The 14025-nt window shown below is 45.7% G+C and overlaps 1 protein-coding gene across 1 annotated transcript in view; it reads left to right on the forward strand.

Annotated features, from left to right (window-relative positions):
* Window positions 1-14025, forward strand: part of LOC309556825 (lipoxygenase homology domain-containing protein 1-like) — a gene marked incomplete at its 5' end in the record, with an annotated part of 436205 nt that overhangs the window by 275899 nt on the left and 146281 nt on the right. The window contains 4 exons of the mRNA XM_082259345.1: window positions 1616-1829; window positions 2126-2307; window positions 5560-5770; window positions 5857-6011. Coding sequence (XP_082115471.1) covers window positions 1616-1829; window positions 2126-2307; window positions 5560-5770; window positions 5857-6011 — 762 coding nt within the window. The remainder of the gene's footprint in view (window positions 1-1615; window positions 1830-2125; window positions 2308-5559; window positions 5771-5856; window positions 6012-14025) is intronic.

The raw sequence follows: 14025 nt of genomic DNA on the forward strand, positions 1-14025 counted from the left end.
GCAATTTGTGTTTATGTGCCCCAATTCTTAGGCTGCATTCACACTTTAGCATTTCATGATTGTGCATAAATTGTTGAATTTCACGCACAATTACGAGACACACAAAAAATGCTTGTCATGCTTGAGTTGGTATTCATTGTTAATGGCACCCCAAATGGGGCAAAATAATGCTTGTCAAATGCGTAAAAAAAAAAAACATGTGGTTGAAAAACAAAGCTCAACGTTTAAAAAAGGTGCATGAGCTAATTTGCCATGTTTGTCATATGTAGGACAGCCCAGTAAAATCAATAGGCTGCCCTATGCATATGACGCGAAAACGTACATAAACACGCAAAAATGAATCTCGATTTTGCTCGCATTTACAAAATGCAAAATGTGAATGCAGCCTCAGGCCCCATTCACATTTCGCATTTTATGACCTCAGGCAGAATTGCTGAGATTCTGCTCGTGATCCAAAATCGCACTGTAATATTGGCAAACCGCAACGTGTTCAGATGCCATTATTTCCAATGGCACCTGAACATGGTGTTGTTGTGCCATGATAAATCACGTGGCAGTTGCAGCAAACCTCCAAGCATGAAGCTTGTCACCTAAAATAAGCTCCTGCTCCTTTTTGGGTGACAAACTTTGCCTGTTGCAGTTTCCTGCGTCTGCTGTGCAATTTATCACATGACAATCGTGGCAAAACTGCACAGCGTTTAGGTGCCATTAAAATTAATGGCCCCTGAACATGTGTGGTGCATGTGATTTGGGAAAGTGGGCAGAATCGAAGCGATTCTGGCCGAGATCACAAAACGCCTGATGTGAACGGTGCCTCACTCATTAAGATCTATCTAATTCCAGAAAAAAAATGTAGAGTATTGCAGCCTAAATGTTGTAGCTGCATTCATTTAAATTAAATTCATTTAAGCATTTTCAGCAAGTACAGAAAAAAGTACTTCTTCCGTCGAGATGAAAAAACAATGCAAAAACAAGATAGTGGGTAAATCAGCGCAACAATCAAATAATAGTGTAAACCTGTGTATAAGCAGCAGCTATAACAAAATATGCTGATCACCACACATACATTAATAAATAGTATAAAAATAGCGAGATACAGCGCTACTCAATACAACTATCAAATCATGTGCAAATTATCCAATAAGGTACATATGCACCTTATTGCATAATTTGCACATGATTTGATAGTTGTATTGAGTAGCGCTGTATCTCCTATTTTTATACCATTTAATAATGCAAAAACAATGTTACCTTTCTTTGAAAATGAATAATCTCATCAACCACTATACTGAGGAGAGGAAGACATGTTTGAAGTCAGGCTTGTGTGACAACCATGGTCCCTTCTATAGATATAGTAGAGCAGGGACAGGAAATGTGTTTTTTTTTTTTTTTACAGAATTAACAGGTGAAAAAAAAATTAACGCAGCCACTTCATCTAAAGACTTGTACACTAAAATATATTACATTTTAGTTTTTGAAATTAGATACACTTTAAGTTACAAAATGGCACCCTTATGTGCGAAACAATATTCATTTTGTTGTTATAGGATAAAGGAAGTGTCTGTTGTTTTTTCTTGGTCTTGCTAGAAGATATGCTTGTTTCTTTTCTCCTTAGACTGACTGTTTTATATTGGAAGCTGTGTCTCTGGGGCAGCTGCGGAAGGTGGTAATTGGACATGACAGGGAAGGTTATGGAGCAGGAATATATCTGAAGATGGTCACAGTCAAAGAATCTCAAGATTCTCCTACCGAGTGGGTTTTCCCATTATGGAACTGGTTAGACAGTCACCTGGGACTGTGTGAGACCGTCTGCAAGCTGCACGCAATAGGTATGTCTTACGTGTGAATCAAAATGCAGTTTGAGTCTTGGAATATATTTCAATTCCGTTTGCCCTTACCAACAATAGAAAAAAAAACGTTGAAGATGGTAAAATAGGCGCATTAATAGCTTTTACTCAGCCAAAGAAAAAAAAGGATTGATTTGCTCAAGACAGTGTTACAAATCTGTTGCCATAGTTACCTATTAGTGCAAGACGCTTTAACCTGTGATATGTCAAATAAATATTCTATGGTTTTCTTACTCGCCGTCAGTTCTTTTCTTCTTTTTTTTATTTCCCTGTAAAAGGCAAAAGACTAGCAGTGAGACCCAAACCTGTTGCAGACTTCGGAGGTTTGTGGGTAATTGATATTGCTGGCTCTGGATTCCAGAGTTCAGAGAATTTGAATCGCTTTTCTCTTTGGTTTTATGGCAATGAAAAGAAAGAGCAAGTGGAAATAACAGTTCCTGAAAACACACTGCAGACCAAGGTAACCGCATAATAATAATGTTTCAGTCTTGTATATAAAGTGAAACATATCCTAACCCCAAATATGTTTCTTGCCTTACTGTCAGCTGCCCAGTAAGAAATGCATTGCAGACACCTCATAAATATTATCAATTTATGTACAAAGTGAGATATTTTTCTGCTTCACCCTCTTATCCTATCTTTCACATTGGTATATTGATAGGTTCCCAGCTGTTAAAGCAACTCTATCACTTACTCAAATGTAGCACATCCCCCCGTAGGAGCCGCTAGTGAATAGGGATCCCCTATCCTACACAGCCAGGCACACCCAATTTCCACAGCACACTTGAATCAGGAAAGCAGTCAACAACTTTGTTTTTGTTTGTTTATTAGCGGTATCAAACCTGCATAGGGATGGGATTATTATGGGATGCCCACTTGACTTCAAATAACTCTTCAGGGACACTTCAACTATATACAAAGTCTATATACACACTCCTCGGCTTCCTCCAGCACCTAACTTGCTTGCATAAAAAAAAAAAATCACAGATCCAGCTGGCACACTGTTAGTTGATCTGACAAAAAAGCAACAATCAGATAAAGCAAAGGTGTATGAATAATAGTGATGCTCCTCAAAAAGAAAAAAATAATGTGCATAAACAAAACTGAGTTTTAAATCAAATAAAATAGATCACAATGAAGTGAATAAAAGTCTATAAGTGTAAATGAAATAGTTCCAGTGTTATTACTCCACAATTTCAGTGAATCACCCTCTGTGTGTTGCCTCCACCAATTAGAAGTGCACACTCACCAGAACCAGTTGCTGTCTAAGTTATAGGACAGTAAACGCGCATTCAGTATTCAATGGTCTTCCTTATGAGGATACATCGGATACTCTATGGATGTGGTAGGTCTTCCAACCTCACAGGTGAAGTCATCAGGGAAACTGCTCAATAACTTCACCTGCGAGGTTGGAAGATCTACCACATCCATAGAGTATCCATAGAGTAGCATATGTATCTTCATAAGGAAGACCGTTGAATACAGAATGCGCTTTTACTGTCCTATAACTTAGTCAGCAACTGGTTCTGGTGAGTGTGCACTTCTTATAGTGGATGGAGGCAACACACAGATGGTGACTCACTGAAATTGTGGAGTAATAACACTGGACCTATTTTTTTTACACTTATTGACTTTTATTCCATGTATTGTAATCTATTTTATTTGATTTAAAAATCAGTTTTGTTTATGCACATTTGTATACTTGTTGAAGAGTATCACTATTATTCATATAGTGCAGCTTTTTTTATTTTTATGTACTTTTTGTGTTTGTATATTTACACATATTGCATGCTGCTTTTTCCAGACCACTTAAGCGCTGACAGCTGACTTTTTAGATAAAGCAAAGGCCCTTTACAGGCAGTGACCATGGGCTCCTTAGTTGTGTAGCAAAAGTCAGTGTCCAGCTTCCATCTTTGTGGCTACTGATCCCAGCACCACCTCTTCAAGCACTGCCAGCCTGCCTGGCTGCAGCTGCCCCTTTCACTAGCCAACCTGGCTACTTCCCACAGTCCTGCCAGACTGCAAACTCACCAGCCTTCTTGGCTGACTTCTCCTGGAGATCTTAGAAATGTGCAGACGCTCTCCCGCTGTCCTCACACCTGCTCCTGTGCATCCAGGACAGGACTCCTCTGTGTGTTGTAGAGGATCCCTCCAGAACCTGAGCCCCAGGCCTGAGGTTCCCCCCCCCCCCCCAGACAAGAGGGCACCCTCAAGGGCCTCCGACATCCTCCTCAGCACTCCATCTCCAATCTTCCACCCGACACCCCTGCCACTGTTAGGCTGACCCTGAGTATAAAAGAGGGGCCTACAACTACCAGCTGCCAGCCCACTTGCTGGGTTTGGATGCGGCCCTTCTTAATACTTCAGGCAGCTCCTCCTTACCCTCCTCCCATTTTTCTGGAAACTTCTCCAAGGTTCCAGCATGCAGGGGGAGGTACCAGAGGTGCTGCCTGATGAGTCATCAAGCCTCCCTGAGTCATTCACCCTGACCCAGATTCAGCCAGGGTAATTTTTATCTACACTAACAAAACTTCTAGCACATTAAACTAAAGGGTGCTACACAAAGTTTGTTTAAAAATGCCATACCTGCAAAGAAGCATAGAAATACTGACTTTTCCTGCTATTTTCTTCACTGCTAAACACCACCCCTCTGCAGAGTAAACCCTAGATGAAGTCTCTTTTGAAACTGAAGACACAGTAGGGACATGGAGGTTGTTGGAAGGAATCATTCAGCGCTTGAGGGGAAGACAGAAAATTCAAATAGCGAGGACCAATGCGCTACCCGGAGGAAAATCTGACCCCAAGAACCTTGAGTGAAGTGACAATAATGATAATCACAAAAAAGTGCAAATCCGCAAATAAGAAAAAGCTGCCAAATTCCAATCAGTGTCCCCACTGTATAAAATGCAATAAAATCAATAAAAATCGGCGCGAATTCAAGTGAAAAATCTTGAACCAAAAATATATATATAAAAATTGTGTAAAAAAGTGTTCCTATAAAATATTGTGCAAGTGGACAATAATGTGCAATAAGTAGAAATGCAGGATGGTTATCTTCAACAATAAAATCTAATATAAGAAGATAATATTGAGCAAACTAATAACTAATATGTCCTAATACAAGTGAACTTAGTTATTAGTTTGCTCAATATTATATTATATTCTTATATTAGATTTTATTGTTGAAGATAACCATCCTGCATTTCTACTTATTGCACATTATTGCCCACTTGCACAATATTTTATAGGAACACTTTTTTACACAATTTTTATATATATATTTTTGGATCAAGATTTTTCACTTGAATTAGAACCGATTTTTATTGATTTTATTGAAGACAGAAGATTGACACACTCAAAACTGTCAAATTGGAAAGAGATTTCACCTAGGAATTACTCTGCCAGAGAGGAACTGTGGGTACTCAAATTTTTTTTTTTTTTTCCGTTTTTTTTTTTTGGGTGACAGTGGTCACTTAGAGAAATACTGTAGAGAGAATGGAGAGACTGAACATTTTTAGAACACAGAGCCCAACAGAGGTTTTAACATTTTTCCTTCTTCATCCAAAACTTAAACAAACCATTTGGCTTTAGATACAGTTTAAAGCTGTTTCTTTGTAAAATGGTTGTGTAGTCAGTTTTACAAAAGTGTGACGTAGTGTTTAGATAATTGCCTAAAAACTGCCTTAATAAATATAATTACTTTGTTTCATAGGAAGAACTACAGCAAATAAAAGACATCAGTAAGGTACATGTTTCCTGGTCTCATACACAAATGTCTACTCCGTGGTATTTATCCTCCATACATTTGAAGCACACAGTGACTCATCAGGAGATGTGGCTCCATTTTGATTGCTGGATGCGGCCTAATGAAGATAAGTGCATGGAGCTTCCAGCCCTGTTTCCTGACAAGGATCCTCTCCCAGGTAATTTTAGGTTCTCTCTGTTGATCTTTGATTTATTAATAGTACAACAGCAGTCATTACACATGAGCATTTGATTTTTTTTCCAGTGGTAGAATATACAGTTAATGTACACACCGGAGATGCAATGGATGGAGGAAGCACTGGTGTAATTTATATCAGCATGGAAGGAGAGCTTGGTGACTCTGGAAAGCAATTCTTAAATGAGTCTGCCACAGAAATGTTTTCTTTTGCTGCGAGACAGGTAACATATTATTTACTTTAGACAGCCTATATGCCCAGCCTGCTAGGTTACCCCTGAAAACACATTGCCATAGCTACAGAATGACTAGTGAGAGGAGACTGTTCTGAAAACCTCTCAGCAATGCTTACACCTCAGGTTCCATCTTTGGAGCAGGCAACTATTATCTGCAAAATCCTTGTATAGCTGGGTCATCCAATTGAAAGCCTCACTGTTGGCCACAGTATCAATGCTCTCCATAAGCTGAGGGTGTCTTCTGGGCCTTACTAATCATTTATTTACACTAAGCTTGTGAAGGCATTTTTTCCATTTTGTTTTAAAAAAATGTGTAAAAAAGGGTATTACAAAAAGTTAGCGCACTCACTCTTCATTTTGCTTTTAAAACTGCTGGAGCTGCAAGACACATGTAACATTAATTACAGTTGTGCTCAAAGGTTTGCATACCCTGGCAGAAATCATTGGCATTTATATTGAAAATATGACTGATCATGCCAAAAAAAATGTGCTTTATTTAAAGATAGTGATCAAATAAAGCCATTTATTATCACATTGTAGTTTGGCTCCTTTTTAAATCATAATGATAATAGAAATCACCCAAATGGCCCTAATCAAAAGTTTACATACCATGGAATGTTTGGCTTGGTACAGACACAAAAGGTGACACAAACAGGTTAAATGGCAATGAAATGTTAATTACCCATATCTGTGCCTTTTTAAATTGCAATTAGTATCTGTCTATAAATGGTCTATGAGTTTGTTAGCTTTCACATGAATGCACTGAGCAGGCTAGATACTGAGCAATGGGGAGCAGAAAAGAACTGTCAAAAGACCTGTGTAACAAACTAATGGAACTTTCTAAAGATAGAAAAGGATATAAAAAGATATCTAAAGCCTTGAATATGCCAAACAGTACTGTTCAATCACTTATTAAGAGGTGGAAAGTTCGGGGATCTCTTTAACCAAGCCAAAGTCAGGTAGTCCATGAAAGATTGCAGCCACAACTTCCAGAAGGATTGCTCATGATACAAAGAAAAACCCAGAGGTAACCTCAGGAGAAATACAGGCTGCTCTGGGGAAACATGACATAGTTGTTTTAAGGAGCACAATAGGACAATAATTGAACTAAAATGCGCTACATGTTTGATTTGCTAGAAAGATGCCTTTACTGTGCCAATGCCACAAAAAAGCTCAGTGAGACATGTCAAGGTGTTGTTGGGCATATTATAACCAGGCTTTTTTGTGGCATTGGCAAAGTAAAGGCTTCTTTCTGGCAACTCGACAATGCAGCTCATTTTTGTTCAAGTATTGTCGTATTGTGATCCTTGAAACAACCACACCATCTTTTTTCCAGAGCAGCCTGTATTTCTCCTGAGGAAAAGTTCTCTGCACATCCCACTAAACCTTTTCCCTTTTCTCCTCCATTAGTATTCCTCCAGCTTGTCAGGGTCAAGGCATTGCTAGGGCAGTTGTTTTTCCATTCTCCACTAACAACTCTCTAGTTGTTGGACAGCACCATCTCTCTCCAAGCCTCACGGTGAAGGGAGGGGGTTAACCTAGCAATTGCCTTTAAAGACTGTTCCCAGATCTAGTTGACTCTATCCCACAGCTATCCTTGCCTTAAAACTTCTCTCTAGACTTTGACCAACTAGGTATAGTCTCTCATTCATTTTTGTCAGCTCCTTTCCATTGTAGTTGTCCACATTACCTTCAGACAGGTCATCTTTATGGTGCAAAAGGAGTAGTTACAGTACACACATTTTCCATTTGCTGAACAATATAAACTCTCTTGAATTCTCTACCTGAAACTTCCTTCTCAATAATAAGTACTTTTAACTTCACAATTAAGTAAGCAGTCTTGCATGTTCGGCAGTGGCAACAATAGAAGTACTTAGGCAACTAGCTCTGAACTGGGAACCAAAAATTCATCCTCTTTGTCTCAGCCCCATAAGGGAAGAACACTTTATACACATTAGGGCTAGGGGAGCATATCTAATGGTACCATGCTTCCATGGGATCAGGGAGCCCTGAACAATGGCTACAAGGCAACTTCTGATCCAAAAGGTCAAAAAGAGGCCACACAGTTTTGTGTGGGCTGACCCTTAGACCCTTAGCCACAAGGCCTTGAGCTAAAAAATAAAAGGGATCTGCCATGTCTAAAAGAAACCGTTTCCAAAAATGCTGTTCGAATGTTTAAACAAGTCAGGATTAGGGCATTCTTTTTAACTGGTCTATAAACCAAAAAAAGCTGTTAAGTGAACTTGAAAATATAAGCTGTGAACGCAACAAAATTCAGTGCACATACAGTTGGTAAATAAAGTAGAATAGCAGTTAGATATGGACCCAGAAGTGCTAAACTGTCTTTACCCAATAGGGTTTGCCTCTAAAAGTGTTGTTAACTTACCTCTGGAACACTATTGTGCTGTTCCTTTATTGATTTCCTCCTGTATTAACTCTTTGCTTTTCCTACAGCTAGCAAGCAAGAGTAAGTGCTGTCTAAAATACACTGTATAAACCTGTGTTTCTCAATCTTTTTCCAGTCAAGGCGTCTAAAAAGTATTTTCAGTTTTTAAAGCACTCATGTGTGAGGCTTGGCTCACAATACCGCGTATTATGGTGCATATACAAAATTGCGCACGTTCTTTTTTTTTTTTTAAATCTTTTTATTGGTATAAAACAGAAAAACAACAACACACTACAAAAACAACAATGGTGCATTCAATCAGTTACATGGCACTGAAGGGATAAACAAAAATGCTGTCACTCATATCAATAGCGCAGGTAGACATGGCGTTCACAGTCAGCATAGTGAGAGGAAAAAAAAAAAAAAAAAAAAAGGGGGGGGGGGGGAACCACCCCAGCCATGAAAACAACAAAACCAAGGGAAACGAGGCAACCGAACCGTGGACCGCCATTATTCCATGCACGCCAGCAGGGCAGCCGAGGAACCCTCCAGCCACCGCTGCCAGACACGGTCATGCTTTTTCGGACAGCCCCTGTGTGCGTATGTGTCTCGATATAGTGGGAGAACTCCATCTATCAGCTCCCTCCAATGCTGGAGCGTGGGGGGAGCCCGCCTGCGCCAGTGTAAAGCAATAATCTTCTGGGCATAGAAAAGCAGGAGACCTAGGAGGGTGCGGTCCGCCACTCTAGGCACCAAGTCATCCAACAGTCCCAGGAGGCCAAGCCGGGGGGAAGGGTCCAGGTCCATCTGCAAAAGAGCGGAGGACACCGAAAAAACACGGGACCAGTAGGCTGAAAGTTGTGGGCAAGTCCAAAAAATGTGAAAAAAATCCCCCGGAACACCCCCACAGCGCCAGCACTCCAGGGACTGCGCAGGATAGATCCGATGCACACGATGTGGGGTGAGGTAAGCCCTGTGCACAATTTTGAATTGGACCAAATGGTCACGCATGGAGACCAGAATCTTGAATGGGGAATCCCAGATATGCAACCAGTCCACCGAGTCCAAGTCCGGAACGTCCCGGGCCCAGTGAGAGTGGAGGCCCAGAAGCTCCGGAGAGGAGACCCGGAGGAGATGGCGGTGTAGCACCGAGACCGCCCGAGCGGAGCAGTCGTACCGTAGGACCCGTTCCAGATCCGACTGCACCAGCTGAGAACTCTCAAGGGGGAATTGGGCTCTGAAGGCGTGGGACAACTGTAAATAATGAAAGAAGTGCGAGGGGGGGACATTGCGATCCGAGACTAGGCTCGTGAAAGACGGGAGGGTGAGGTCAGACGTAAGGTCCGAGACCTTCTTAATGTTAAATTTGGTCCATCGCACCGGGTCAGGGAGACTGTACAGGTGGGGCAGAGAGGGATTATTCCACAGAGGGGCGCTCGGGGAGGACGCGGTGTTCGGATAAGACTCCAAAAGAAGTCCCTGGCGCCACGCCCGAAGCATTGTGCGCATGGAGGTAGTCAGTTCGTAAGGGGCCCGGGGGCCACGAAACAAGAGAAGGGACAGCGCCTCCGTAGAACCCAACACCGCAGCCTCCACCACTACTGCGGAATTGGAAGCCTCCGGGGCCAACCACCAGACAGCCGTGACCAGCTGAGAGGCCAGGAAATACTTGTGGCAGTCGGGGAAAGCCAGTCCTCCCTGGGAGAGGGGACGCATAAGGGTGGCGAATTTGTAACGGGGGGGGCGGGGGCCCCATAAGAAACTAGAAAACATCTTGTTCAACGCAGAGAAAAAGGACTTTGGAATCCATTGCGGAGAGTGTTGAAACAAGTATGTCAATTTAGGAAGGAGTTTCATTTTGATCAAATTGATCCGGCCTAGCAGGGAAAGAGGGAGGTTCTCCCACGCCTTCAGTTTGGCCCTGAGTGTGGCCACAACCGGGTCCAAGTTCAGGGCAATAAAATCGGTAGGGTTCCTCGAGACTCGGACCCCAAGGTACATGAAGCTATCTACCCATTAAAGAGCAACATCAGGCCCACAGTCTCTCCTGGCCTCAGGGTCAATCGCCAACAGTAGAGACTTGGACCAGTTCACCCTGAGTCCCGTCACATCGGAGAAAGCATTCAGGATCCTGAGGGCACCACCGAGGGACGGGCCAGCGTCATTCAGAAACAAGAGGAGATCATCCGCATACAGAGCTACCCTCTCCTCCAGCCATGCCACCCGAAGACCTTTAACATGCGGGGAGACCCGAAGGGCCTCCGCCACAGGCTCCATGGCGATGGCAAAAAGGGCCGTGGAGAGAGGGCAGCCCTGCCGCGTACCCCGAGACAGCCGAAACACCGAGGACAGTCGTCCCCCGAGGCGGATGGCAGCCTCGGGGGAGGCATAGATGGTCTGCAGCCATCGAATAAACAGGAGCGGGAAACCCATCCTCCGGAGCACCTCCCACAGGAAGAGCCACTCCACAGAGTCGAACGCCTTCTCGATGTCGAGAGAGGCGACGACTCGGGAGCCAGAGTTGGTATGATTGGCCTGTAAATTCGTAAAAAGCCTACGGAGGTTGATGTCTGTGGATCGGTGGGCCATGAAACCGGTCTGGTCCTGGTCGACAACGGAGGGGAGCAAGGGCTGAAGCCTAGCCGCCAGTATCTTCGTGAGGATTTTTAGATCATTGTTAAGCAGGGCAATCGGCCGGTAGGAGGCGCACAATTTAGGGTCTTTAGGTGATTTATGTATCAGGATTATGTGAGCCTGCGCCATGGAGGGGGGGAGAGCCCCCTCCGCCAGACAGTCGTTAAAGAGTGCGGCCAGTAGTGGGGCCAGCAGATCCAGGTGGGCCCGATAAAATTCTATCCGAAGCCCATCCGGGCCCGGAGCCTTCCCCCTGGGGATAGAGCGGACCACCACTTTCACTTCCTCCGCCGTGATCGGCCGGACCAGACCGGACCGTTCATGATCAGACAACCATCCCAGAGCAATCGGATCGAGAAGAGGGCACAGGTCCCCTGGCAGGAGACTCGGCGGGAGGGTAGTGGCGTATAAGCGGGAATAAAAGTCTCTGAATTCTGCCAGAATCGCCTCGGGAGAGGAGAGGGCCTCCCCCGCCGAGGAGATGAGCTCGGGCACCAGCGTTAAGGGGGTATCCTGTTGAGAGAGTTGGGCCAACAAGCGACCATTCCGGTCCCCCTGCTCAAAAGAACATTGCCGTGATCGATATAGGGACAGCCTGGTGAGTTCCGAGAGATGGAGCTGGAGGTCCCGACGGGAGGCCTGGTGCCCCTCAAAGTTTGCTGCCGAGGGGTCCTGCCCATAGCGGACCGAGGCCCTCTCCGCCGCCTCCTCCAGCACCACCGTGTCAGCTGTCAACCGGCTGCGCACCGCCTTAATGGACGAGATATAATGACCCCTAGTGAATGCTTTGAACGCATCCCACACCACAGCAGGGGAGGACGTGCCAGCATTTATGCGCCAATATTCCCGCAACACAGGAGGGGCTTGTTGTGAGATGTCCGGCTGATCTATCCAGTGAGCTCCCAGGCGCCACATAGAGCCATCGCGAGTCAGTCCAGATCGCAACTGTAGCAGCAAGGGACTGTGATCAGACAGGCCACTCGGGAGATATGCCACCCCCTCCACCTCAGACAGGACTGACGGGCTGGCAAAGGCAAGGTCAATCCTAGAGGAGGTCTTGTGCGTAGCAGAGAAGCAGGAGTACTCCCTCTGCTCAGGGTGCTTCCAGCGCCAGGCCTCCCGGACCCCAGCCGCCTCCGCCCAGTCAAGCAGGTCACGAGAGAATACCTTGGGCGGAACTGGCCTGTCCAGGTCGGGGGAGAGGATGGCATTGAAGTCCCCGACAATCACCAATTTGGCAGGGGCGTAGAGGGAAACCTTATCTAACACATCATATAGTACTTCGGCCCTAAAAGGCGGGGGTACATAAATCCCCACCACAATGTACCGCTGCCTCCACATGGTGAGCACCAGCACGACATACCTGCCCATGGGGTCTGTGTGAACCGCCTCAACCTCATGGGGCAAGGACTTGCGCACCAAGACCGACACCCCCCTAGCATAGGAGGAGTAGGATGCATGAAAGGCCCTTTGGACCCAGGGCTTCTTGAGGGCCTGTAGCTTGCCGCCCACCAGATGTGTCTCCTGTAGCACAAGAATCGAGGGATTGTGGGATTTAACATACTGAAATAATTGCGCCCGCTTAAATTTGTTGTTCAGACCACGGACATTCCACGAAAGGATGGAGAAGCTAGAGGATTTAAGTGACGCCATATCTAGGCATAATAGGCAGAAGAGGGCCAACCCGCACACATGCTGGGAGACCCATCTGGTGAGCAACAGCATAGCAGAAAGAAATGCACCAACTAGCAAAACACGTAACCGAAAAACAAAAAAAGAAAAAACAAGCATGTACATTAAAACATACAACAGTTACCCTAGAGCCAAAACGGCTCACCCTATCGTGCCCCGGGCACCCCATAAAACACAGGGGTGGCGGGGGGACGATCTCGACCCAAAAACCAAAACAGAAAAAATATAGCAGACCGCTAACCGTGCAGCCTGCCGAGCAGTCTCTCCAGGGGGGGAGAAATCAAAGAGGCACGATGCCCAGACCTCTTTCCGGACCGGGAAAGCACAGTCCGAACAGTGCAGAGAGGGGAAAAAAAAAAGTCAGCAGACAATGTGATATCAGCAGCACAAGGAGGGGGGCAGCTCCAGTAAGCAGGGACATCCATCCGGGGGGAGAAGGCAACAGAGGGGGGGAGGAGCAGCGGGGCAGGAAGATGTGGGTCAGAGATGGGGGGAAGACCGACAGGCAGTCCAGGTGAGGCAAAGTCAGCAATGAGATGGTCCAGGCAAACAAAAAAGAAAAAGGCTCAGAGAGGGGGGGGGAGCACTAAGAAGAAAAAGGGCCTTCGGCTGCAGGGGGAGAGGTGCAGGCAATACTTGCGACAGTGCGGAGATTCTCAAGCAGCCGAGCGGTCATCCACGTCAGCGAACATCCAGCCAAGCAGCCGCCGCCTCTGGGGTGTCAAAAAACCGAGCCCGTTCACCGTCTATGACACGCAGGCGACTGGGATAGAGGAGGCTATACTTCAGGCCCCTGTCTCTTAGCCGCTTCCTGATGTCGGTGAACTGGCGTCTCTTGCCCTGAACTTCTGGCGAGTAGTCAGGGAAAAACATCAGCCTGGTGTTTTCATAGCAGACCTCCTGTTTGGCCCTGGCCGCAGCAAGGATTTGGTCCCGATGTCTGTAATTGAGAAGGCGGAGGAGGAAGGGCCTGGGGGGGGCGCCCGGCACTGGGGGTGTCGGGGGGACCCTGTGTGCCCGCTCCACCACAAATGTCGGCGGCATGTCAGGGAGGCCTAGCAGCGAAGGGAGGAACGCTTCAGCGAATTCCGCCGGTTTGGAGCCCTCCACCCGCTCCGGCAGGCCCAGGATGCAGATGTTGTTGCGACGGAGACGGTTTTCGGTGTCTATCGCCTTATCTTGCAGTGCTCTAACCTGAAGCTGAAGGGCTCGGAGCTCCGTGGAGTCAGCACGAGTGGAGTCTTCCAGCTGGGATATCCTCCCCTCCGCCTCCGTCACGCGAGAGCGGAA

The sequence above is a fragment of the Pelophylax lessonae genome (assembly GCF_965119305.1).
Source record: "Pelophylax lessonae genome assembly, chromosome: 5".
In the NCBI taxonomy this organism is placed as follows: Eukaryota; Metazoa; Chordata; class Amphibia; order Anura; family Ranidae; genus Pelophylax; species Pelophylax lessonae.